The 26444-nt window shown below is 37.3% G+C and overlaps 1 protein-coding gene across 1 annotated transcript in view; it reads right to left on the bottom strand.

Moving 5' to 3' along the window:
- The window catches only part of LOC143164716 (connector enhancer of kinase suppressor of ras 2-like), a 213896-nt gene that overhangs the window by 133911 nt on the left and 53541 nt on the right, over window positions 1-26444 (bottom strand). The window contains exon 2 of the mRNA XM_076347640.1: window positions 4457-4620. Within this exon, the coding sequence (XP_076203755.1) occupies window positions 4457-4620 (164 nt within the window). The remainder of the gene's footprint in view (window positions 1-4456; window positions 4621-26444) is intronic.

Genomic DNA, 26444 nt, shown 5'->3' on the forward strand with positions numbered 1-26444 from the left:
TAAATGGCTTGCACTTTTTAGTCCACAGATGTTATTTAGGTCACTTCAAATAAATAATTGCAGAGCAGCTTCTGACCACACGAATAAGAAAGGACTTTGATGTTTAAGATAGGATTTTTCCTGTCACAGCCATCACTCCCAATTTTCTTCTTAATTAAAACACTACTCAAAAATGTCTTTCTAGAATGGTCAAAGAATTGAAGCTGAAAGTATGGCTCACCTACGACTTTTCCTTTCATAGAACATAAATTTAACCCTGAGCAATCCCACAAAAGTGCCAGTACTATCCCTCCTACAGTGAAAGGTACTCTGACCTTTCACACTTCAATTTTACCCTTTCAAAAACCAGATTATTCTAACATTTAAAATTATTTAATTTTTAAGGTAAAATACATATACTTCTATATCACCATATTGCCACTTCTGTTATGCACGGGTGTATCAAATACTTTTATTTTTCCCTGTCTACGTTTCTTACATCTCCTTCTTTCCTACTGCAGTTGTTCTTTTTTCCAGTGTAGAATCTTTTCTAGATAGGACTCTCATATGTAACGCCTAGTTAAAGCAAGCTCCGAATTCAGCTTTCTTTCAAAAGAAAAATTATGATCTGTGACTGTACATACTAGTAACATCTCTTCTGATTTTATTCAGAAACAATATGATGGTTTGAATCAATTAACCAAGACATAATATTAGTTTATGGGTTTTTTCATGTTTATTTGTGAAAAGTGGATATAAAATCATATCGAGGGCAAAAGCGTAAAAGATTCCTCAACTAAACCTTCCCTGCCTTTAATAATTTGCATTTGAGAGTCTAGTTAATAGGTGGTTTAGGACAGAGAAGAAAAAACACAGGAGGTGCCTCCTTTATTTTTTGTTTTCTCTTGCACTTAGGACCTAATTATGGTTCAGCATTTAGTGATGTATATGCTGTGTAATGGTTTGCATCACTATGACAGAAGCAGAGACATTGCTCTTTGATGTGTAACCCCAAACAACTACTCCCCACCCCACCAAAAGCCAGTGGGCTGATCATAGAATCATAGAATCATTGAGGTTGGAAAAGACCTCTAAGATCATCGAGTCCAACCGTCAACCCAACACCACCATGTCCACTAAACCATGTCCCTAAGTGCCTCATCTACTCGTCTTTTAAATACCTCCAGGGATGGGGACTCCACCACTTCCCTGGGCAGCCTGGTCCAATGTTTCACCACTCTTTCAGTAAAGAAATTTTTCCTTACATCCAATCTAAACCTCCCCTGGAGCAACTTGAGGCCATTTCCTCTTGTCCTATCACTAGTTACTTGGGAGAAGAGACTGACACCCACCTCGCTACAACCTCCTTTCAGGTAGTTGGCCAGGCCCTTAGGGAGCGCATATGGAAAGTACGGCATCGCAACAAGCACTTTCAGCATGTTCCAAGAGCTTGAGCTAAGACAGTCAAATTTCTCTTGGTTTCCTGAAGCAACATAGCTGGTCTGCAGCTAAACTCATGACCAATGTGCAGCTGAATTCCTGATGCATCGCTGAGCCTAAGCTTACCTGAGAGATTTCTACAGTACATTGGAGATGCTTCTGTTTAAAGTGTTATACAACCCATCTAGCTAAGATGGAGCGGAACATCCTGCTAATACTGCCTCGAAGAAATAGGTCATGTAACTTGGACACTGCCAATTGCCAAACAGAAATCAATTAAGAAATCCATGTACGGGAAAAAAAAAAAAAAAAAAAAAAAAAAAAATCAATGCTCATTGACATGGCCCAGTGAGTGGATGATATGCAGAGCACAAAGTAGTACTGACATATATTGATATAAACAAGAATGCAGCTATCTGTGATCCAGATTGGAAGAAAACACAGTGTGCGTAGCATTGTGGATGCTCTGCCAGCATGGGACTGGGAACACATGCCATGCTGAATGGGGCAAATGGAGGGACAGAGGGAGAGAACAAACTATTGCTTCTGCTGTTACCACCCTTCCACATGTGGAATTTTAGACCAGATTGTTTGAATTGATCTCTCTCCTCAATTTTTTTCATTACAAGCTTTGAAAAACATTTTTAAAAGTATATATGAATCTACAAATATACTTACTTTGTGCTCTATGCACCCTGTCCATATATACAAACACACGCACAATGCATGAATGTATTGACATCTTACCGACTGGGGCTGTATTCTAGCTGCCCATAAGCTGTATTAACTTTGCTTATAATGTAACTCAGGAAATCAAGGGTAAAAGGACATGCTGCTTAAGACATTCTGATTCAAATAATTTCTTATATGTTAGTTCCTGTTTAGTGGCATAAGCAAAACATAGATACCCCTATACCCCCCTTTCTTTTTAAATTACTTTTTAAATAAGATCTTTCCTCTTTTTTTTTTAGACTAGCTAGTCTAAAAATCTGTTGCAGTGATGAACTCCAATTCACAATTTTCACTGATCACTTAACCAGCAGTCAGATTTTAGTGCAATAATCTATTAATGTTTCAAGATTTAGCACAGAGTAAGAATACAATTGTAATATGTTAGAAGTGTATTTCGGTAAAGCCTTCAATAAAGGCAGCATCAGATCGCCTACTATTCAATTATTGTCATTATTTAAAAGAATTAAGAGTAATTCTTAATGATGCTTTTTGGTTACCTAGATTAAAATTCTTATAAATTATTACAGATTAAAAATAGATATTATACTCCGTCTTGTAAAACTTTTACTTGCGATCCTGGCTCAGTAAGAAGCTGCACGAATTGAAGAATGTGTTGTGCATAGGAGCAAGGCAGAAATGTCAGAAGCAAGAGAATACCCCCAAGAGCAGAGCCGCAGGCAGCAGACTCACTCAGCAGAAAGCACATGGAATGGGCAGGAAGATAAAAATTTAGAAGCAGGGGGGAAAAAAAAAAAAAAAAGCAGGCATTTTAGAGTGAAAAAGGAAGGGTAAGGGCTTAAAGGCAAGAGGCTAAATAAATGATACCAGGAGCTGGAAAATCCCCATCCTGCTTCAAAAGAAAAAATAAGGTCATGAGACAGCACAGTAAGAGAAGAGCTGCACTATTGACCAGTGGCAGGGCCAGCATTTAAGAGGCATAGTTTCTTTGTTTAAAAAAGAAAAAATAATAATAGAAAAAAACCAGCAAGGGTCTTCATAATGGGCACACTTGACAGAAGGGCGTTCTTTTTCCAGAGGAAACTTCTTGGGTCTGCTATTTCTGACTAGTGTCTTGTTCTTTAGATAACATAACGTAACATTGTGGGGTATTTAGGTTCCTTTAATGTGGAAAACAATGTTTCAGAAGAAAAACTCTTGAGTTAGATTTTAAATGTTTCCAAAACACTAAAGTTTGTTGGCTTAGGCAGTATGCACCAGTTTACAGGTATGGCTGCACCAAGGCCAAAAGCATTTCTCTGATTCGACATATATGTTATTGAGTTTGCAAGAGTAGATCTCAAGCTACATTAAGTGTATTTTGTAATTAGAGGTACTTGCAAGAAGCATATGCATAATAAAAGGTACTTCATACTGCTTTTTTCTTAGATCAAGTGCATTTTTCCCCACTTGTTTTCTATTTTACTGCTAAGTGCCAGTTTCCCTGTTGGAGACAATTTATCTTATCAAAATCCCACAGGATAACCTAGTTTCTGCAAAAGCAGAACTCCTGACAAAGAAGTAAAATACTGGGACTGTCATAGGTAATTTACCTACGTAATTTTACTATTTTACTTTTTTGTATTTTCAATATCCTTTCACCTGTTCACCTACACAAAGTTATTTTTTCTTTAGAATTAAGTTAATGCATTGCATTTTAGTAGCCAGTAGGAATTAAATAACAGAGGAAAAAAGAATTTTCTGATATCAAATACTTTGTTAAGAGGCTAACTGGATTAATTACCTGTTATATGAAAAAACAGTGTTCTTCCAAATTTGGATGCAGGTAGCTAAAACCCCCCACGTTTAAATGACACACGTCTGTACTTTAGATAAAGTCAATTTTATCATTCCAATCTTGTCTTAAAGCTCATTTTAAACAATCTTCCAGTCTAATTAGCATTACCTTCTGGGTCCTTAGTACCATCCTTCTGAATGCTGGCGTGGTTAAAACACTCAGGTCTACTTGGTTTAGTATAGTGTGGTAAATGCCAGTGAAATACGAGGGCATATGGCATATAATTACAGAACCATATGGATGCCAGCAGTGATAGTCAACAGTATTTGAATGCAAGACCAAAAAAGTTAGAGGAAGAGCAATAGAAGACCATCATACGTAATCATAAAATGGATAGATATAGTTTCTTTACAGCTGAAAGAAGCCTGTACATATCTGTCCTTTAATGAAGCAAAGCCACTGTGTCTGTACAAGCATATAGCTCTAGAGTGCAGTCTACACTATTTTAGTTTTGGTTTGGAAATTTATAAACCCAGATTGTTAAGATGAGTGACGCAAGAAATCACTTACCAATGCACATAGCAGATCAACTGCTTCCAGTATCAGTTCTTGGTGGCCAATGCGAGTGACTCCCAGTTCCTCAAGCTCTTGATGAGTGATGTGTAGCAGCTGTTCGCCATTGATCTTTTCTCTTTCAAAATTTTTTATGTATTGTTGGAGGCAATCATCAAGGCCTATTTAAAAAAAGCCAACAATGCATATTCAGAGAACAGAGGCAAACAATCATAATTCTGTAATTCACAAATATAGAAATTTCTTGGGAATACAGATGTAATTCCTTGTTTGGATCTATTATGGAAAATGTGCAAAAAAATTACAATTTAACTTACATAGCATAGCGCATGCTACTAAAGAGAAAAGTTTTATATTACTGACATTAGTATTAAAATGTTTAAGAATGTTGAAAATAATTTTAAACCTTCACGGTACTTATTAAGGAGACAGGGGGAAGGACAAAGAAGCACAGAGTGTGACATTATAGAAAACCTTTCCTATAAGGAAGAAAACTTTTTCTTATGATGTCATGAAGACCTAAATATAAGTTTAGCTTATGATTAGGAGCATATTCTTCCTGGTATTCCTCTTGTAGGACTCTGAAGAGTCATACGGTGCAGCTATCACTGATTAGGAAGAGTGTTTTTCAGGCTCAGTAACCACTTACGCTAACTGTGCTACACCCAGTGCCAATTTTTTTTTTCCCAAGTCAAACTATCCAACTTTCTGAAACTCAACAACATACAAATGGTTATAAAACCTTCGATTAATAATACAATTTTGCCCACGTACAAAGAATTATTCCATTTCACCCTGAAACTTGATATGGTAAGAATAACAGATTTGGTAGCTGCCACATTATTCTATTTCTCAGACCAGAGAAGGGACTGATTAACAACATAAGTTGAAATATTTTTCATTCCTCCAAATCTGTTTCAGAACCACACATGCTTTAAGTTTCCAGCTAGAACAATTAGTTGAACACAAGACTCTCTACTATTGAAAGCTACGTGAGGTTATGCAGAGTTCCCTCAAGGACTCTGTCTAGAATTGTTCTAGATGCAGTGAAAACCTGATATGCATATATCTTTCTGGAGACCTACAAAAATTCAGCTTCAGTAATTTCACCTACTAAGTAGAGTGAGTAGAACACTGATTCTCAATTATTTGTCCTACATTGAAGCAAGTAAACCCAAGATCCATAAAAAGTACAGATATCCAGAAACCACAGAAATAACCAACTTGGGAATTTAAGGAAGATAGAGCTTTGAAATATCATAATTTCTGCACCCAGCCTTCTATTAAATACACATGAAGTTATAAGTACGGTTAAATTAAGGAGAAAATGTGTATGCAAGCACTAAGAAAACACAATGTATATAAAGGAAAGCAATAGGCATATGAACAATATTGTTCTCATCTGTCTCTTTAAAAGTTCTCACATATGCAATATAAACAGAAATAAAGCAAAAGTTAATGTTGTCTTCATTTCCTGGATTGTTAATATAAAGAAACAGATTTCCTGGATTATTAATATAAAGAAACAGATAATTCTATCATGCACCTTAGTATCTTTTTAAAGAGAAGTTTGTAGTTATTTTAACACTTTTTCAACCATAAAGGTCCTTTTAAGTAACCAGATGATACACTTTGGCAGTGATGAACAGAAATATCTTGCTCTAAATTAGTACAGGAATGCTAAATGAGTTAAACAAGAGGATGAAGGAAGTTCACCAAAAACATACTAGAAAACTACATTACTACCTATTACTCCATTTATAAGCATACCTTCTTGGATAATATTAAGTTATTTAATTCGATCTAATAAAATTGGTCTATTTCATTGTAATAGAAAATACTAGCAAAACACATAACCAACATGCAATACCACAGCCTGACTGAATGCTGGCATTAGTTAGCGTCCAGAGATGAATTTCTAAAAGTTATAGGAGGACTTGGTCAGAATAACGAAACCACCTGCTGGGGAAGTGAAATCTTGTGGAAACTGAAGTCAGAAAATGTGAAATTTAAAACTATCCTGTAGACAAAAATAGTTGATATTGTCCATGTTTTTCTATTCTCAGGTTTTTAAACAGAGTATCTGAGAAAGAGATCTGACGCTTCGTATTTGGCATGCTGAATACTACCACATTAAGTCTCAATTAAGCCAACATAATTCACTTGAGACACAAGGACTGTGACGACACAAGAATTGAATAAAACCAAACAATGTATTTGTCTTCTGTTCCGTAAATACAAGGGGATTTATTGCAGTTTCCTTCAATTAACTTCTCTTTCAAAATTATTCTATTATTTACTCTGTAAACTGATAGTCCTAAGTTGTTATAGCGCTCATTTATAATTTACCAGGTAACGTGCACAGCTTTATAGTTGCTTATACGTATATTATCCCATACAAAACTAGATTAGTGATATAAAATGTCATATTTTATGTTGTTCATAAGTATGACGTAGTTTGGTTTTCGGTTTTGGTTTTTTAAACTCAAATCAGCAGTCTGTTTGTAACTAACACCTAAGCCTTTTCTCTGTTCTTGAATGGTCTGCAAACAGGAGACTATTTCTGTGCATCTGTTCATGGTTTTAAATGATTTAATGAATGATTTTATGTAAGTATATTTCAGTTTGGATTGGGTGAGAACTGGTCACTGCAAGTTCTGCGTTTATTATTTACCATTTGAAATTCAGAGCTGTTACACATTTCTGTTCCTGCTTGCTCAAGAACAATTCTTAGAAATAATTTCAGAGCAAATGCCAAAACCCATGTGTTCCAGATTTGCTTTTAGTGAATATTTGCCTAAAACTCATCAGAAAAAGTCACTGAAACTGATATCAGAAATTAAATTATTTTGAACAAAAGTGAAGCAAATTTAAATATTTATAATCAGTGGCCACAAATAAGCATTTGTAGTATTCAGAAAGATTTAGAAAATACCAAATGAACATGACATCCTATGAAAACTGTGTAGCCAGATGAATTAAATGTGCCTTTGTGCCAGAGAGAATGTATGACAGAAGAGCAAAATATGAAATTTTTATTATTCATACTGCTTTGTAATAGCTCCCCAGAGCATCTTTAGAAGGCGTTTACTTAATGGTGCAAACAGTATGGCAGTTGACAACAGAATACAGAAATATATCATTAAAGGACCAGGCTGTCTCATAGCATGACAGCATCTAGTAAATACACACAAAAAAAGAAATATTTGTCCATTGCTCTCTGCTTTTCTGTCTATCTAGGAGCTAGGTATTGTATTCCATTGCTCCTCTTCTGGCGATGTAAAATTTTGTGTTTGATAAGTGTGAGGTGTTACAAAGCAAGAATTTAGCTATCAGTAGTTTCATTCTTTATTATCGTGGCTATAATTGTTTTTAGCATGAAAATATCAAAGATGCAATTAGAAAGAGTACAGAATGAGATCATTTTGACTCACCAAAGCCAAATGGAATATTTATTTCCTCGAGCCACTTAGGCCTCATTAGTGCTCTTTATGCAATTTTCTCGATATAATTTCTGTTTACAGATAAGAGTTAAATTAGTTAAGATTCATAACTACAAAGCAGTAAGGGGCATTAACTCTGTTTTATATGTAAGTAAATAAAATTAAACCACTATTCCCAAGTTACACAGTGTCAGAGTTAGGCAAGAAACACAGAGGCTTGCAGTTCTGTTTCTGCACATTCTTACCTTTTTGGGTACAGTTTGTAACTGACCGATATATCCTTCATAGTGCAATAAATTAATTAAAGGAAAAGCATTTGAACAGGTATGCTTTATTTTAAAGCTGAGACTTAACATCCACGATGAGAAATCTGCTATATTGTCTTTTTCCATTTTTAGGTAAAAGAAACCTCATTCCATCCACATGGACTAGGGAAACTTTATCTCTGTATTCAAAGAGTAGAGGAAAACAAGCATCTCTGATATGTTTACTGCAAACTATGATTTTGCAAGTAGGGCATGTAGTAAATTGCCTAAATCAAGGAAACATGAAAAAGAAAGGAGGTGGGAAAAAGGTAGGGAGAAAGAGCAGGAAAAGAAAAGCCAGTTAGCTTTAAAATGTTTATTTTCTGAACTGCATAATTAAGAAAAAAGGGAACGTTGAAACAAAAAAGCAAACCAACATGTTATAAAAAAAATTCTCTGTAGAACTAGCTAAAATCAGATTTAAGTATTAACTCAGAGCCAACATCACAAAAGAGATGCTACATATTGTAGGCAATAAGACCCACTGAGATTAAAATGAAACTTTCCATTGATGTCAACAAACATCAAGTTTGTTTTACATTAAAAGCACAAACATAGTTGCCATGTTACGTAAAGATCTGTCCCTTTCTCTCTGGCATTAGACAGGGATATTGAAAAAAAATTACTATAAAACTAAATGAAGGAAAAGCACAGGTTGTTGCCCTCTATGCAGGCAGTCAAATTACACAGACAGGGCAGCTCTCACAGGGGAGAGATGTGGTGGCGATAACTTTGTCAAGTGTGATCCATCACAAAAGAAAGGCAATGTCTAAAGTCTGTAATTTCCAATTTTTCATAAATCTCTCCATAAATTACATTTATTCTCTTCTCCTTTTTCATGTATTTTAATGGATTTTTGTTACTTATTGTAAACTATGCTGGTTTTGTAATCTATCGTAAAAATTCCTGACCAAATGATGTTTTTGCTCATACCACATCATTATTCCCAGAGGAAAATATATGGCAGCTGGCTAGAGCAACAGAACACTGGCTGCAAAATGGAGGGGTTACGGGGAGGGCAGACAGGAAAGGTCCTTGCCAGTTCAGCTTGTCACAAACATGACTGCTCTCACAAGGTGATCCTTCTGACAGAAGAGGGTATACACAATGATATGCTCCGTTATAAAAACGCAACATTGCTCATTCTGCTTTTAGGGTCTAGGATGAAAGAGAAGGAAAACAGCTCAGTGGAAATGCATTTACCTCTCCTGACTTCTGCAGTTTAGCACTGATGCAAGGGAGTGTTAGAATCCACTTATGGCCAGTTTGGCAAAGAAGTCAAAAACACTTTGATTAAGGGTGTGAGAAAGTATTTAAAGTTTTTCCTAATTAAAATATTTTTTTAAATAAAAAGCACATAGCAGAATACTAAAATCACAATTGCACAAAGGCTTATTATACACAACAGCAAATTTGAGGTATAGATACAAGCCTCTGAGGAATCTGGGTCTAAAGGACAAAACCTGAAAGTCAATGGAACAATCTCAGTTTGTTCAGAAGGATTACACTTTGGTCTGCCAAGAGCAAATTAATATTCCCATTAATATATCTCATTTGACTAAAAAGCTATACAACAATCATATCTCTGTTGTTGCAGAATGGTGACTTGTGAAAAATCAATAAATCAAAGTGAAATGGGGAGAAAATAAATTTTCAAATGTTGTGCTAGAAGTTGGAGGAAATCCACTAAAGCTGCTGTGTCCTTCAGTGAAGATAAATGCAAATGGTGACTGCGCTTGTTTATGAGGGCAGATACCTTGTATAATATGACCACAGTGCACAACAGGAACACACCCGCACCAGCACATGCGTCTCAGCAGTGTGAGCCAAGTTGTGAGCCACCAGGGTCATCTAATAATTCAAAAGAAAACTGATTGTACTGAAACTACCTCTGGGTGACAAGGATAATAAAAAGGACAGAAACACTGCAAAGAAGGGAACAGAAAAAGGTAAAAGACAACCAGAAACTCTGCATGCTTTGAGAAAAGGCATAGAGAGGAAGACTGCTGAAATAGGTTTGGAACCATAAGAAAAGAAACATATTGTTTGATTCCTGCTGGTTTTTGCAAGTGACCTTGCACATGACCTTCCAAATAAACAGGACTGCACCGGAGACACCTCGCCTGATTCCACCAATGGCTTCTCTTCCTAGGCAAAGCAACTTGCAAGTCCAGAAAATTAGCTATTTGCTATTAAAAAAGGAAACTCATTTCTGTGCTGGAAGTTACCTAATTAACTGGGGAAGGCAGCACAAACTTCTGCTCCTGTCACAACCTTCAGTTTACATATTCAGATCTGCTTAAACATATCCAGCATTTAACAGCATCTACAGGCTCAGTCCAAGTAGTAATTGTTACAGAAAGTGAAAAGGTTGGGGTTTATGTTTTTTAAAAACAAGTGGTATTTTCTATATAAAGCAATATTTAGCAGCTAGCTAGAAAGATCTGGAAGAAGCTGACTGGTTGGCTAACAGAGAGAACTAGGTGGAGAATGCATGCCTTTTCCTAAACGTAATTTTATTGAACATACACATCAATTCATAGGTGTTCTTGATCAAAAACCCCTTTGATTTATTACATTGGGATTAGGCACAGTGGAGCTTTTCCAATTCTTACATAACTTGTAAGAATGAAAATCATCAGGTGGGTATTTTTTGTCAATGACGTTAAAAGCTTTTTAAGAATTATTCAGTCCAAATAAAGAAAAGGCATAATCCTCAGGACCATGTTCACACTAAGCTGACTCTCAAATATCAGCTATTTGTTCTTAAGCCCTTTCAGGAGGAAAAAACCGTTTAGAGTGCCTGGAGGAAAGGATCTTCATACCCCCGCAATTCAGAAAGAGACAAGGGGAATATGTTTGAAAACACTCTAAAACACCAAGCTTGGAGCATTTCAGACCTAAACTTCCCTAAACTTAGAATCTATCTAAAAAACCAGAGTATCATGCCGTATTTTGCATCTTTAAGCCTACTTGTTACAAACCTACTCTATAGCAATATAGTAGCTAGATTGCAAAATTTCATACAAAATCTACATTAAAAATCACAAGTCATAGCATGAATGCACAAACACACAAAAAGGAAAGAATTAAGATTATTCTGAAAAAAAAAAATCCCTCAATTCTAGTGTTACCTGACCTTTAAAATGCTTGACCGTGCAAGTATAATGTGTTTAAATGTTGCTTCCCAGATGAGTTTCCTCTGTGCCACTATAATATTCACACAGACGGATGTTTTAGATGCAAATACAGGCAGATTTCTGCTACTTGACTTTACAGATCCATAATCTGCATGAACAGGAACTAGAGCGGGATGAGTGCTTTGAATGAATGTTTCCCAGGCACCGACTGACACCAAAAATGTTGACTTCCATTCCAGGCTTCAAAGTGGATTGAACTTACTGGACGTAAACTCTTCCACTTGTCTCAGACCCCTGGCTAAGACTGTGCAGGTGCACAAGCTACTTCTCTTGCTCCTATTCCCCTCTCCTGACAGAGCCAGGCTCCGCAATCGCCCTGTCAGAGCCTTCTGCAGACATGCTCAAGCAGCAGCATCCAGCCAACACTGCTGGGCTCTTGTCCAGCCAGACCGGTTCTCCCACTCTTGTCCTTTCAATCGGAGGGCTCTCTTCTCCTCAGCCTCTCCCGTTCTCATCCTTCAGCTACATCCCACGCGCCAGCCAGTGTCACTGCCTCAATAGTCCGTTACAAGTATCCTCTCACCCTCCTACTTCTTCACAAAGTTCTGTTTTTTCCCCTAGCAAAATCCTGCATATCTTCAACTCCCTTCATTTACTGCCAGCTTCCATTTCCAGATGTCACATTTTTTCTCTTTCCATACTCTCCCTATTCTTGTATTTTTCTGTGCATGAATTGGGCAGCTTCCTCTCCTCTATACCAGCAGGGAGGCAGTGTTATGAGAGCACAAGCTGGAGGGAGATGGAACCTTCTGACCTCGGTTTCTCTTCTCTCCCCAGAACAGGTCAGAGCTTCACTTGCAATGACAGATCTCCTCAGCCACAAGAACCTTTTGTAAAAGGGACATAATCCTCAAGAAATGTAAAAATCCATAGCAAGTTCCTAAGCATATGAATACCCTTTTTTTTCCCCTCCAAAGTGTCCTCCTCTGTGAATAAGGGCAAACAGCACAGCCACTTCACCAAGAGTGCATGTCTGAGACACAAACCGTCCTCCCAAATTCTATCCCATATGCAAAACCAATGGGAATACTACATCATCACTGAAACTTTAAATTTTTTATTTATTTATTTTTTAGCATGGCCAGAGCAACGGGCTTTCCCTTAATTTCAGTGTCTATAACTACAAGCTCTTTCTGGCAGCATTTTTCCAAGATAACTATATTATCAAGACAAAAACTGTGCTGAAATTACTAATATTTTAAGAGTTCAGAGCATCTGAGAAGGTTTTGTAAGGGGATGTGTCAAGCAATATTAATAACAAATGAACAAACTGCTGCACTTATAAAATTTGATTTAATGATATGCCATCACCCTTAAATTGACATTCGTATATATGAAATAAATGACTTAATGTAGTTCTGCCTTCATTACCTAAGACTGAATAATAGGAAGTGAAGACATTCTAACTTTTTCCTCACAGGTAAAGACAGGTGGTGTTGAGCTGTGGTATTACCACGGAAGTAAGAAACAGCACTTTCAAGAAGCTTGCTGGAACTACAGCTGACCTTAAAGATATTTCTGGAAGAAAAGTGTCACACTCAGAGAATATATCACATTTTCAGACACAAGAGCATGCTCCTTGCTGTCATTTCACAACAATCTCAACCTCGAGAAATGTCAACTGATGCTGTTACTGATGAATTTCCCATAAAAGTGATAAAACACGGAAGTGTCTTTATTAGCTCTCTGTGCTAATAAATATTTAAGTCCTTCCTTAGCCTCATTAATTTTCTCCTTGATAAAGATATAACAACAGCCTCCAGTCAGTTTTGAAGCAGCATGGCTGAAGAATGACCTGGAAGTGCTAGCAAGCCTCTAAAAGCCAGCACATTCATACCTCCCATTTATTTGATTATATGCTTCCACATTCCAGTGTGACCAAGCTGAGAATACTTGGACGCTAAGTCTGCCTCGTTACATTAAGAGAGAAATGCTTTGGCCAAACAAATGCAAGACAAGTACTTCTATTTATTTCCTGCACTGGACTCATGTAACACATTGCTTTACTTTTTTGAGACAGAGTTTGATGAGAATCTGTTCTGGCAGAAGCTCTGGTTCCAACTTAGAGTGGTACCCTTGTACATCCTGCTCCTCATGCTTCGTACGACTCTGTGTGCAGCTATGTAGTGAAATGGGTCAGAAACTGCTCTATGTTAACTTCACTCCTTTTTGTTACCAGCTATTTTTAACTGGCACAAACGAGGTGGAATACACCAGCGGATGAAAGAGCAGATGCTTAGGCTGGCACCACTGCCAACATACATGTTTTTCAAGCTACGCCATAAGAAAACCACAATTCTTTACTTTGTTTTTTCTTATTTGCTGAGATGGCAAACTTATGATCACCATCCCAGCCATTGTTCCAGACATCCTGAAATACATATCAACATTTGAAAAACCTTTTAGGATTAGGATGAGCTAAAAAGACAATATAAAATAAATTCACAAGGCCAAAAATATTCATATTTAGAAGAATCTTCTTGATTTATACTCAAACCAAAATGCAGAACCAGCATAACCAAATTCTCATATCTCTTTTCCCAGTCATGAACGAACAAATACTTCTGTATCAGAACAAGTCTGGTGATGATCGAATACCTCTAGGATCAGTAATAACAATTAGAAGAAGTAACATCTACCCTGCGTACATGGGGGGTAGTGTTGTTTAGAAGTGGAGAATTGATGTGATCAGGTTTTGTATTCCTCCTTTTTGCAATAAGTGCCAAAGGTTGTCTTCTCATCTCCCCGGATAGGAGGGTAGTGGCATAGGTGATTCAGAGCGCCTGTTCCAGTTCTCTATTTCCAAAATGGTGGTTTTGCAGTAACCATTAACCTGTTGCCAAAGATGACGGGGGAAAAAAAACACAACATAACAAAAACAAAAAAGACAAACCAAACTAAAAGCCACCAACAAAAAGGAACCATTCTTAGGTGGAAGGAAAAACACTAGGAAATCAAGTATCATTTCCTTCACTAGAGCCTAAGCACACTGAGGTGAGTTTATTTCAGAGCCCTGTTGCCTCCATTTTAGAAAGGTCAGAAATTCTAATAAGGAAGGAACAGCACTAACCATGTTCTCGTGTACAAGGACTGATCTTAAAAGAAAAAGTACTAGAACAAATAAATATAACTGAAAACTCCTTTCTCCAGTTTCCAAGGATTTATCCACCTTGCACTCCCCACAGAAAAGTCTTAATCACAGATTGACCTTCAAAAAAAATCTACAGTTTGATATCATAAAAAACTAAACAAAACTATCACACCAAACAAGTTTTTGTACAAAAAGTAATACAGAGATATGACCCACTTGTCCCTGTCTTAAATGCAAAGAAAAAAAAAAAATACTCAAGAGATAGATAATAAGTCTGAGCTAATCAATAGAGAGAAAAAGTAACTTGTCATGCAAAATTCATATAATCATAAGGTAGACATTTAAAGTTAGGTGAAATGAATCCTACCCTAAAAGTATCTCTGATGAGCTTGCAATAGGACTCTACATTAAATTTAGTTCATAATCATATTCAAAACCATCCAGGCATAGTGTCACAGATGCTTCAGAACAGTGACTTCCCAGCCAAAACACATATAAAAGAAACTGAAATTTTCTGAGGCTTATATACGGCTGCAAAACGTTATCAACAAAGAAAACTTGTAACAGGATAGCCAGAATCCCCAGATCGCGTTCTCTGTCAGCAAGTGCTCACGCTTGCAAAGCTGAGTGGTGGTAAGAGAGCTGACAGAGAAGAATCAAACAAAAATTATGTCTCATTGCTACAGATGTTTCAGTACCAAAATATATTAATTCTTGTTTTGACTTCACTGACATATTTTACTAAAAATCCTAGATATCAAAAGAACAGGCAAATCCAGTGCAGACATTTACAGTGAAAAGCCCAAACAAGTAAGATTTCTGCTCAACACAATTCCTTCAGCAACTATGAGTCTAGGACTTAATTCACAAGTAATAGTTTAAACACCTGCAAGATACAAATCCTAGAAGTAGAAGGTAGGCTTGACAATTCCTCACTCAGTTGCCAAAAGTCACTGGGAATCTACTTTCAGATTGCTGCAAGAAGTAAAGAAAAGGCTAAGATTTGATTCTTTTCAGGGATATTCAGAAGCTTTGGTGATAGCATCTGTTGGTTGATGACTTGGAAAATCCTGTGGATCAGTTGATCTGGGGTTTCACATGCACCTCTCTTGTTCCTTCGATTTCAAGGAAACACTGAGGACACCATGCACAGCACCGAAGCTCATTTGTGTTGTCCTGTTGACTCTACAAATCTGGATGATCTTAAATTAGGTTCTTTACTTAAGCAGTTTGGAGGAATTAGCTCTAGCAATCTATGATTAGATCAGTTACAAGTCAGGTAGTTGTCAGGAATTGTCAATTAATTATCAGGAAATTCCCATACTAGGAATTCTTATTTTTATTGATACAAAGTGTGGGAAATGAGAAAAACTAGGCAAATGGGAAGAAATCACAAAAGAAAGAGAAATCAAACTCTAAGTCCTACTGAAGAAAGAAGCTTTTCTCTTTCCTTATGTTTACCCATTTTTATTCTACGTATTTATATTACATGATGATGCCAGACAAATTTATTATAGTTGTTACTGAACAGAATGAGAGCTAGAAATTTTTATTCACTACCACTTTTCATGCAGTATCAGATTAAGATAGATTAAGTCTCTGGCTTCAACTACATGATGAAAAATATTACTACATCTTAAATCACTATTATTTTGTGGTTTAATTCTGAATTCTAAATGTTTTGCTATTTGATCTGGCCATAGTTTAACCAAGATTAAATACTTCTGTGAAGTAACATGAAACTGGCAAGGATTTTATCATATCGAAAGAAATATATAGCTAAAAGTCCATGAATAAAATATGATTACAGCTCAATGTATAAAAAAAATTTAATCTGCCCAGCAAAGCAATAAAGTTATTGGTAATTCAGTACAAAAAAGTAAAGTCAAGTGATTACAAAACATTTCAAACCCATAGGATATCACACACTGATGTTTGAAATATTACTTTTTAATATGCTTAAGATGATTAACTTTTTCACATGGCAGCATGCAAAAAAGGGACATAGGTCAGGACTAGCACCTGAGATTTAAATCTCTGACAAGGAAGCATGAAACTGAAAGTACTACACAGTTACCACCTAGACCTAAACGCTGTTGCAGCTATAGAGCTCACTACTGCCAAAGGATAACATGGGAAAAATGAAACCTAGTTCTCAGACCATTCCTAGTCATTTTTCTGTTCTTCAGAAGTAAACAGTTGAAGCTTTTTTTCCTCAAGACATTGGACAAGGAGTAAGAGATACACAATAGTAATGTGCCAGTAATAAGAGCTGTCCATAAAACCTCTAATTAGCTGGTGAAAAGGTAAATGTATTAACCCACTAATAATACAGACCCAACAACCTGGAGCAATGCACTGTATTAACTGAGCAGGGTAAATTAATTCTATGTCAGCAAAAGTAGCATAATATGAAATAATGTTTCTGGGGACATTCCTCGTGGCTTCTCAGGGAGCAGGCTGCTGCACTACGCTAGCAGTCATTCCCAGTAAAATCTCAAAAAGAAAAGTCTTTTCTGGTTCACTGTGTTTTATTTTTCATATATGCCAGCGAACTAAACGTGGAAGGACATTAGAGATTAGTCAGTTCCTTAAGTCACACTTAGGAAGTGGTTTGCTCCTGTCACCACACTTTCCTACTACACCTGATACCACAGTTACAGGCAGGAGGCTGCGACTGACAGACACGCTTTAGATGTCGCCTTCTGGTCTTTGAGCATAACCCTGAGATAACATGGCTGGGAAACTCAGGCAGGACCAAGTTATGCAAAGAGTAACACAGAAATAATAAGTTACTGGGAAAAGTGAGTATACAAAAAAATTAAAGAACTACAGGCTTCTGTATAAAATAAAATAGCTGTGATAAGAAAAAAAGCAGGGAAGTAAGACTGAGATAATCCAAAAAGGTCAGAAGAGTGAACTAGATGTGACTTTCATTTATGAAAAATTTTGCCTTTAAATCATTATATGATTAGCTTTTTCTAAATTGCCATTTTTCTGAACTTCTAGCAATATGACATGAAACAAAGACAACTTCATTTCTTAGGATATTACTAATTCTCAGTGAAAATGCATTGTGTCACCTATCGTTGCAATTGTTTTTTCCTGTGATATCTCTTGGTAAATTAACAGGTAAATCTGGCCGCTCCCACCTCTCTCAGCACATATTGAAAAAGCTCAGTGCTTCCTGAATTCAAGAGATTTTCTCTTTCCAAATTTTATGTATTTGTAAAAACAAAAAGAAAACTTGAAAAGCTTTATGTGAGTATTGTAATACCTAATTTATAAAGGAAATGTTTCCATTTATAACAAAGGGTTTCAGCCCACAACTAATGGTGAAGTGCTTACAAATAGGCTACAGTAGAGGTGTTGCAGACTCGGCAAAGTGCTGGATGAGCAGGGCTACCTGGAGGAATTGGTTACACAACTGGCCTGTGGCATATTTGATCAAAAGAGCAAGTGTAACTTGGTTGCTAATTCTACAGACCACAGCAAAATTTCAGGCTGCTTCATCACTAAGAGGGTTTAGCAAACAGTGAGTTACAATTTGCTTCTTCACTATCTGGAAATGGAAGCCCAGTACACCTGTGTTAAGAGGATTGTAGAGCTAAAGGGTGGCAAGTGGCATCTTCATTTTAGCCAGCAGCATAGATGCATTTTTATGGCATAAGAGGATTTGATAAGTAGTTTTAGTTACTGTTGTGCTGTAATTGTATGCTTTTCCAGATGATGCACAACTTCAGCTCAGTATGGATCTAAGACCCCCCCATGCGCGCACGCACACACACACACAACCCCCCTCCCCCAAAACCCTGACACCAGCAGAAACCATTCTTACAAGCTGAACTTTAAGTCCAGGTTTTTTGAACCTTGGTCCAAAAAGCAAAACAAGTGCATGAAAAAAAATTATGGAAATGGATTCAGTTGTGTGAAAACATTTCAGGTTGCATATTCACATTGCACCACTTTAGGAAAAACCCCACAACCTTAATTTTTAGCTTTTAAAAGTTAAATGCTAAGTGCATTATTTCCCTGAAAGCAAGCACAAATTATTAATAATTTTCAATTTGAAAATGCATGTAATTATTTTGTGTATTTTACATGTAAGGTATATTATGATTCTTGCTTTTAAATGCTTTAAAGATATCTACTTTACATAAGACATCTCTAACATCACATCTCTCCCTACTTCATGGTCTCTGTAATTAAGAATTTGAAGAGTTTCAGAAACAAAAAGAAGGTGGTACTGTGTTAACAGTAGCTGCTTAAGACTGAATTTGGATTTTTCCTTTACTATCCTTTTGTCAAATAAACTACATTTGAGAATGTAACTTGTTAAGTAACTTGATAATGTAGATTAATTGACAGTACTATTCACAGTGTTTCTTTTCCCTAAAAATGTATAAATGGGACTGGGAAAAATTCAACTTATGATGTCTTTTAAGACACATCTAACAAGGCTATTTGCTCGCTATGATCCATTTGCAAACCCTAACTTAAAAAAAGCAAACCTGGTACCTGCAATCATGTTAAAAATGATTTACAAAAATTGAATGTCCTTGACTACCTTTAGTCATTTTCAGGGACAGGATGAAAAATTAGTATTTCCTCTAGAGGGCTTCAGGGTCTATATTATTTCACAAGTCATCTAAGTTATACTGCACTAAGTGTCTGCACTACTAAGGGTCAGAAAGGCTCACTGCTATTCTGATTGCTCCTGCTTTGGGGGGGGAAAAAAAAAAAATCATGATTAGTTAAGTGCAGAGATAACAGTCTGATGATCCTATCTTGGCTAGCGTCTCACTTTCCAAAACAACTATAAGAAACCAAAAAATGAGATGGAGACCACTCTCAATCAGTTATATGATTATTTCTACTAGAAATGCTGAAGTTAATCACTTTTCACTTTGTTTTCTTGGCATATTCCTCCCTACGGAGAACCAGTCCTTTCTTTAAAGTTTATTTTAATACTACATTAATATTAATTGAGAATTTAACAAGACATTCTAAAATAATGCATATATGAAACTCACATACTAAAGGAACTATTATTTTAATTTTTCTCTAAGTTTGTATTGTGATAATCTTGCTAATCAAGTTCCTGATTCAAAGAATTTATACAGTAATAAAAAGTTTAACTAAAGTTTGGGACTTCAAATTTAATCACCTTACTGTCTCAATGTTTCCATGTCTGCCACCAGAAATCCTAGCCCTGTTCAGCCAAGATAGTTTTGTACTATATTCAGTCTTTGTTTCTCTCTGTTCTTTTGCAAAACTTGTACTTTATATGTCTACCTTACTGCTTAGCCACTATGTTATTCACCACCTCTCAGCAGCTCTTACTTTTCAAGTATCTGATGTGTCAATTATACTTCTAAAGATGACATATTTCTTACCTTTTCAGATATAAAAATGTCACTAAAGGTGCAGTTTCATAATGGGCTTAAGCCAATTTCAGACCATGCTGCTGCCAAAAGAGGCAACAACTTTTCCTTCCCCCTCCTCTTATATTGGCATTAGTAATTTTATGGCAGCACAGTGAATCAGATCAGCCTGTTTCAGCAAACTGAAGGTGAAGTATGCGGAAGGTGAAGGGAAGCTCAACCTTTTTTGTCAACAGCCTGTGAAACAACTTTGGTTTGAAAATTCAGCAGCTAAAGCAGTCATTTTCTGCTCTTCTCTGCCTCTTGCTGCTAACTCCAAATGTCTTTATGGCTGCATGTTGAGCTGAACTGGGGAACTGATCCATCTGAACAATAGCCCAGAAAAAATAAAAGAAAAAAGGTTATTGCTTGGCAGGTGAATATTCTCCAATCCAGTTTACAATACAGGCACAGAAAACAGAGCCAGCATTCCCAGGAGACAGGTTAAGGAGGAGCTGCAGTGGCACAAGAAGCATGGAGGTAGAAGCAAGTGGGTGGAGCAACAACCATTTAAACCAGAACTGCCATAAAGTTGTTTGATCGACTACAGCCATATAAAAAAAAGCTTGGAAAAGAAAGATGATTCTGATGTACAAGACCGCTACAACTTACTACAGCAAAATTCTTAAAATGTATTACAAACACAGAGCACAACAAATGCGTCCTTTTCCAACGGGCACAAACTGTTTTAGTCCCAAGCGTCTCAGTGGGACAGGTGGTCCTTTTTATATAAGAAGGAAAAGAGAAGGAAACTGAAGACTAGGTCAATGAAACTGTAAGATGGTAGAAAGTTAATTCTGAATTAAGAAATCATCAGTTAAATCCTTGACAATTACAGGAAATCTTCTTAAGATGTGTCTTATGTTTCGTTTCATAACTGAAACAGCAGTCAGACTGCATAACTTGCCAAATCAAGCACATTTTCTTTTAAAACAGAAATCTAATTAGACTTATCTCCAGTTTGATGTTCGTCAGATAATTGCAGTCTGTGGAAATCATAGTACTAAAATTCCCACTGAAAGACTCCCAACCTCCCCCCCCAAAAAAAAAAGATTACTGGGCACACAGCTATTTGAAAAATAATTTTTTTATGAATTCCGGCCTGATCTTGGAGGGTCCTGTTCTTGGTAGTAGTCATTATTTAACATATGAAGCACTGTAGTGATGATTTGTGTGAGTGTGGCCTTGATCCAACAAAGAACTTAAGTGCCTGCCTCACTGCCCTGTATATTGTTAATCCTCCAATTGATTTGCACAGGAACGTTCACATGATTCAAATCAAACTTAAGTGCACTGCTGGAGCAGAGCCAGAGTGCACTGGATATTGCATGACTGAGCCCACAATGGCCAAAGGTTTGGAGATGGTCCCATTCAATTTCACAGATCGAAATTCATGTCTCTCTGGAAGGACATCACACAGAAAATTTATACCTCACTTAAAGCTTCCTCCACTTTGAAAAATCCTCTACATGAATTAATGTCTCCCATGATACTTACTGGTATACATGTGTGCTAATTTCCTCAGTAAAAATGCATTTTGGTAGCATATACTTACAATTGCACCACTCTTGATGTCTCTTCCACTCTAGGATAGGCATTGACATGATTTAAACAACACCTACTTGTAAAGAGATTATATTCCTTTCAATACTAGTAGGTTGTTGGTTCCATAAAGAGAGAGAATCGCTATAAACAAAAAACCCACAATAAACAAAATTTGTCATTCTGTCTCATCATCTATACGTTGTCTTCCTCTGTCATAACCTTTTAATAATACTTTGAGAAATTTATTATAAAACCCTTTAAAATTGTACATAAATGTTAGTTTAATTAAGAAAATACTGTATAACCTTTTAGGGACTCAAAGTCATGGCTCTTCAGTTGACTGAGAAAAAAAATAATCAGGAGATAGGAAACATGAGAACACTGGTCACAGTCAACAAAGTGAAGATACTGATCACGAGAAGATGATGAGGAAAAATTCCTCCAGACCATGACTCATGTGTTGGGTCAGTTCTGAAGAACTACAGCCAGTGAGGAGTCAAGAGAAGTCAAAGTGGCCTGCTTTGCACTTTTCAGTGCTCTACCAGGGGACATGCGCGTGAGATACAGAGCTGAAAGAAATTACTACTTCCATTTTCCCTAGACAAGTCTCTTTTTGCAAGGTCAGGTTGATATGTACACTGAGTCTGAATTGAAACCAAAGAGATTTGGTTCTACATATAGAAAGACACAAAAGGTCAAAACAAAGCTTCTTTTTCAAGGACTGAAGGAAAAATCCTTGGACACCAGAGTGATAACTGATGGTACTTAAATGAATGTTCTTTTCATCAGTTTTATTATTAAGCACATTCAGACCTTCAAAAAGCAGGTGCTCAGCTACATCCACCTCTCCTTTTAGAGCCAGAAGGACACCATTTTAGAAGTACCAGTGGTTATTGCCACCAAATAGTTGTATAAGTAGCACTATAGAAGTTTGGAACGTGAAGTTCTAGCAAAAACTGTCTCTGACAAAAATGCAGACACAATGCACAAAACCAATCTTCTAACTTCAGTCTTAGAGCATCAGTAAATGTCATCACCTCAAGGTCACCAGTGTTTTGTGTATAAGCTGAGATACAAAGTACACTGAGCTATAGACTGATGTTTTAGATGACAGTTGAACATGCCATATGGATATTGCTAGGGCAAGATGATTCATTTCTGGTAGTCTGTGACACACAGGTATCCAAATCATAATAGACACAAACTCTTACTCATGCTACTCACCCAAAGACAGAAAAACAGAGTATCTGTTCACTGTGCTGGCAGAAAAGGTGTCCCACAATACTGATACACATTCAATAGCTCCTTTAGATCTGGTAGACCCATTGAAGTTGTCAACCATATGTTTGAACAAGCAATGCAGTGGTGTAGCTTATCAAGGGACAAGTTAAGGCATTTTTTTTTTTTCCTCTTTCCAGCTATAAATGCCTAATCAAACCCTAAATTTTGTTGAAATGATCTTGTAAGGGCTATCTCTATGCCACTTAAGTTCCATAAAAAAAAATTTAAAAAGGTTGTCATAACTCTAGGCTGAAAACAACATGTAATGAGTTTATTTTGCATATTGGGAAATTTTTGTGTTTCATTCTGAAACAGGTTGTTACATCTTGCTACTACAACTTGGTAGTTGTGCTGTATTTTGGATATACTGTGAACACATTTTGATTTGATTCTGGCAGGCTCCCAGTTAAGCTGACTTACAATGAATGCCAACACATTACAATTTCTTTCAGTAAACACAAGCCATAGTTTCTTAGGCAAACGGCCATATGCCACATTCTCACACTATTCATTTTTACCCCAAAGAGCTGAATTCTGCCATTGCTTATGAAGAAAAAAAAAGACAGTCAATGGAACTCCTCTTGTACTTAAAAAGGCTGAATTTGTCTCAGTGTCAGAGAAAGATCTGTGTGAAACTGCACTGTACAGCTATACCAAATGGGGAAAGGTAATTCCATTTCCAAGGACTAGAAACAGTAGTGACAGCAGGAAGGTTATACCTCCCGTTCTATTTTTTTCTGTGCATGCTTGAGTCAAGGGGATTGAATGTTGGCTTCTGTGGCCATGCACATGTTCCAAAGCTACTCCAAACCATCAATGCTGCATGGAGACATCTAAGCATGCCAGTTTGAGGAGTGTTTTCATAGAATCATTAAGGTTGGAAAAGACCTCTAAGATCATCGAGTCCAACCGTCAACCCAACACCACCATGCCCACTAAACCATGTCCCTAAGCGCCTCATCTACACGTCTTTTAAATACCTCCAGGGATGGTGGCTCAACCACTTCCCTGGGCAGCCTGTTCCAATGTTTAACCACTCTTTCAGTAAAGAAATTTTTCCTCATGTCCAATCTAAACCTCCCCTGGTGCAACTTGAGGCCATTTCCTCTCGTCCTATCACTAGTTACTTGGGAGAAGAGACCGACCCCCACCTCGCTACAACCTCCTTTCAGGGAGTTGTAGAGAGCGATGAGGTCTCCCCTCAGCCTCCTTTTCTCCAGGCTAAACAACCCCAGTTCCCTCAGCCGCTCCTCATCAGACTTGTTCTCCAGACCCCTCACCAGCCTCGTTGCCCTCCTCTGGACACGCTCCAGCACCTCAACGTCCTTCTTGTAGTGAGGGGCCCAAAACTGAACACAGTATTTGAGGTGCGGCCTCACCAGTGCCGAGTACAGGGGCACGATCACTGCCCTACTCCTGCTGGCCACACTATTTCTGATACAGGCCAGGATGCCATTGGCCTTCTTGGCCGCCTGGGCACACTGCCGGCTCATGTTCAGCCAGCTGTCGACCAACACCCCCAGGTCCTTTTCTGACAGGCAGCTTTCCAGCCACTCTTCCCCAAGCCTGTAGCGCTGTATGGGGTTGTTGTGGCCGAAGTGCAGGACCCGGCACTTGGCCTTGTTGAACCTCATACAGTTGGCCTGGGCCCATGGATCCAGCCTGTCCAGGTCCCTCTGCAGAGCCTTCCTACCCTCGAGCAGATCAACACTCCCGCCCAACTTGGTGTCATCTGCAAACTGACTGAGGGTAAACTGCAGTAAATTCCCTTTGAGAATATTGAAATTTATTTTAGAGAGAATCTTAGAATTTTAGTCAAAAATGCATGAAGATTAACCAAGCTAGGTAGGGGCACAGGCAGAATTTAGAGCTCACCCCTTGTTAAGGATCTCATTGCTCACAATGAATATGTATGTGACATGAACTTCCAGCCAACCAAATTACGTAGCTCCACAAGCTTCTCAGAAAACTGTTTCTGTCCAAAGTCTACTATTGATCAAAATATTCCCAATACTTCGTCATTTCTTCCAGACAGTTCTGACAAAACTCTTCTGATAAGTCAGGGACAGGCAGAAGCACTGTGAGTGGATAGCTCTTTTGTTCATCTTTTTAAACCCAGCAGAAATGACAATTCTTTGAAGCCTGTCCAACAGACAAAAAGCAATGGGAGAGCTCAAGTTCACCTAAAGAAAAAAAAAAAAAAAAGGAAAAATTTCTAGACTGGAATGCACTTCCACAGTTACAATCACCTTCCTGCTGAAAAAGGTGGTGGTGCTGATCTCCAGCTCTTGGCTGCACATTCAGATCCCCTCTCCTGCACCCACACTCACAATTGCTAAGCTGTGCAGTGAGTTGTAAAAGTTCACCAATGTATGAGTGAGAATAAGTTTTTTAACCCTGTTATAAGGCAGCATATTGCCAGGATAATGACAGAACCACTGCTATCTGTGACAGTGCAGAGTTAGGTCAGCTTAAACCGATGGGGAACCTGCACCACTGGGCACCTGATGCAAAGCTGCTAAATTTGCAACTTACTTTCCAGAGATACTCCAAGGTTAGCTTTGTATGCTTGGCTTCTTAGCATACAAATCCTCAAGGAGCACAGATATATCAACCTAAAATATGTATTATTACTATACATAATATTATATGTATTATTAATAATAATAATGCCTTATCCTTATGTAGCACTTTTTTGTTAGCAAAGCTCAGAGCTCATTATAATTCCCTATTTCACAGGTAGGAAAACTGAACCAAAGAGATGTAAAGCAATTTTCATGAAATCACACTGAAGAGCAGTGGGAGAACTAGAAATAGGCCCCATGTCTTTTCCCAGTTTTTGTGCACACGCTTAATTAACTGGGAAAAATTAGTGTCTTCTCTAACCAGAAGTGAAAGGGAGAACACACACTACGTAATCCTCCACCAAAATATTCATGGTCTCTGAGAGAATAAAGGAAAATTTATGACATACACTTTGCCTTTTGTTTTTTGAAAATAATTTTTCAATATTTGCAATAAGCACTGTTCAAGCTGCATTTTCCTCTAATGCATTTTAGTTCACAAGTGTTCATAGTCAAAATAAATTCCACCAAGTATTGCAAATGAGACATGGAAAATGACATCCACTTGGTCTACCACATCTTTATCACATTCTTCATGCCAAAAAATTCAAATGACTATGTATTATGTATTCACACATTCTGTTGCTTGCTCTTTAACTCTACTTGTTTTCCCACACGTCTCTTGTTCATTTTGCAAATGCTATCGTAACATCCGTGTCTTTTTTGTTTTAGTCCTCTGTAATCCCATTTCTTAATCTCAGTACCTCTGTTTTTAGACTACCCTTCTGTTTATTCCATTTGCATCCTGCAATGTCAGCTCTAACCCTTATTTCCTAACCTGCAATTTCCCTTACCATTTCTACTAATGTGCAGCTGAGTGGCTGCTGAGAGCACAGTAATGATGCAGACATATTACAATTTGCAGCCTATCCCTTTTTGCAGTCCACTCTATTCCCTTCTAAACAATTTTAATTCCACTCTGCCAGTACGCAGCATTCCCATTTTTCTCCCCGCAAAACAGCATGCCAATGCTAAGTCAAAATTCATCCCCTTCAAAAGCTTTGTTAACAAGTTAATAAAACAAAAATAATAAATTCTATCTATATTTCTCCTAAATTTATTTGTGCCCTAGC

The sequence above is a fragment of the Aptenodytes patagonicus genome, chromosome 9 (genome assembly GCF_965638725.1).
Source record: "Aptenodytes patagonicus chromosome 9, bAptPat1.pri.cur, whole genome shotgun sequence".
NCBI lineage: Eukaryota > Metazoa > Chordata > Aves > Sphenisciformes > Spheniscidae > Aptenodytes > Aptenodytes patagonicus.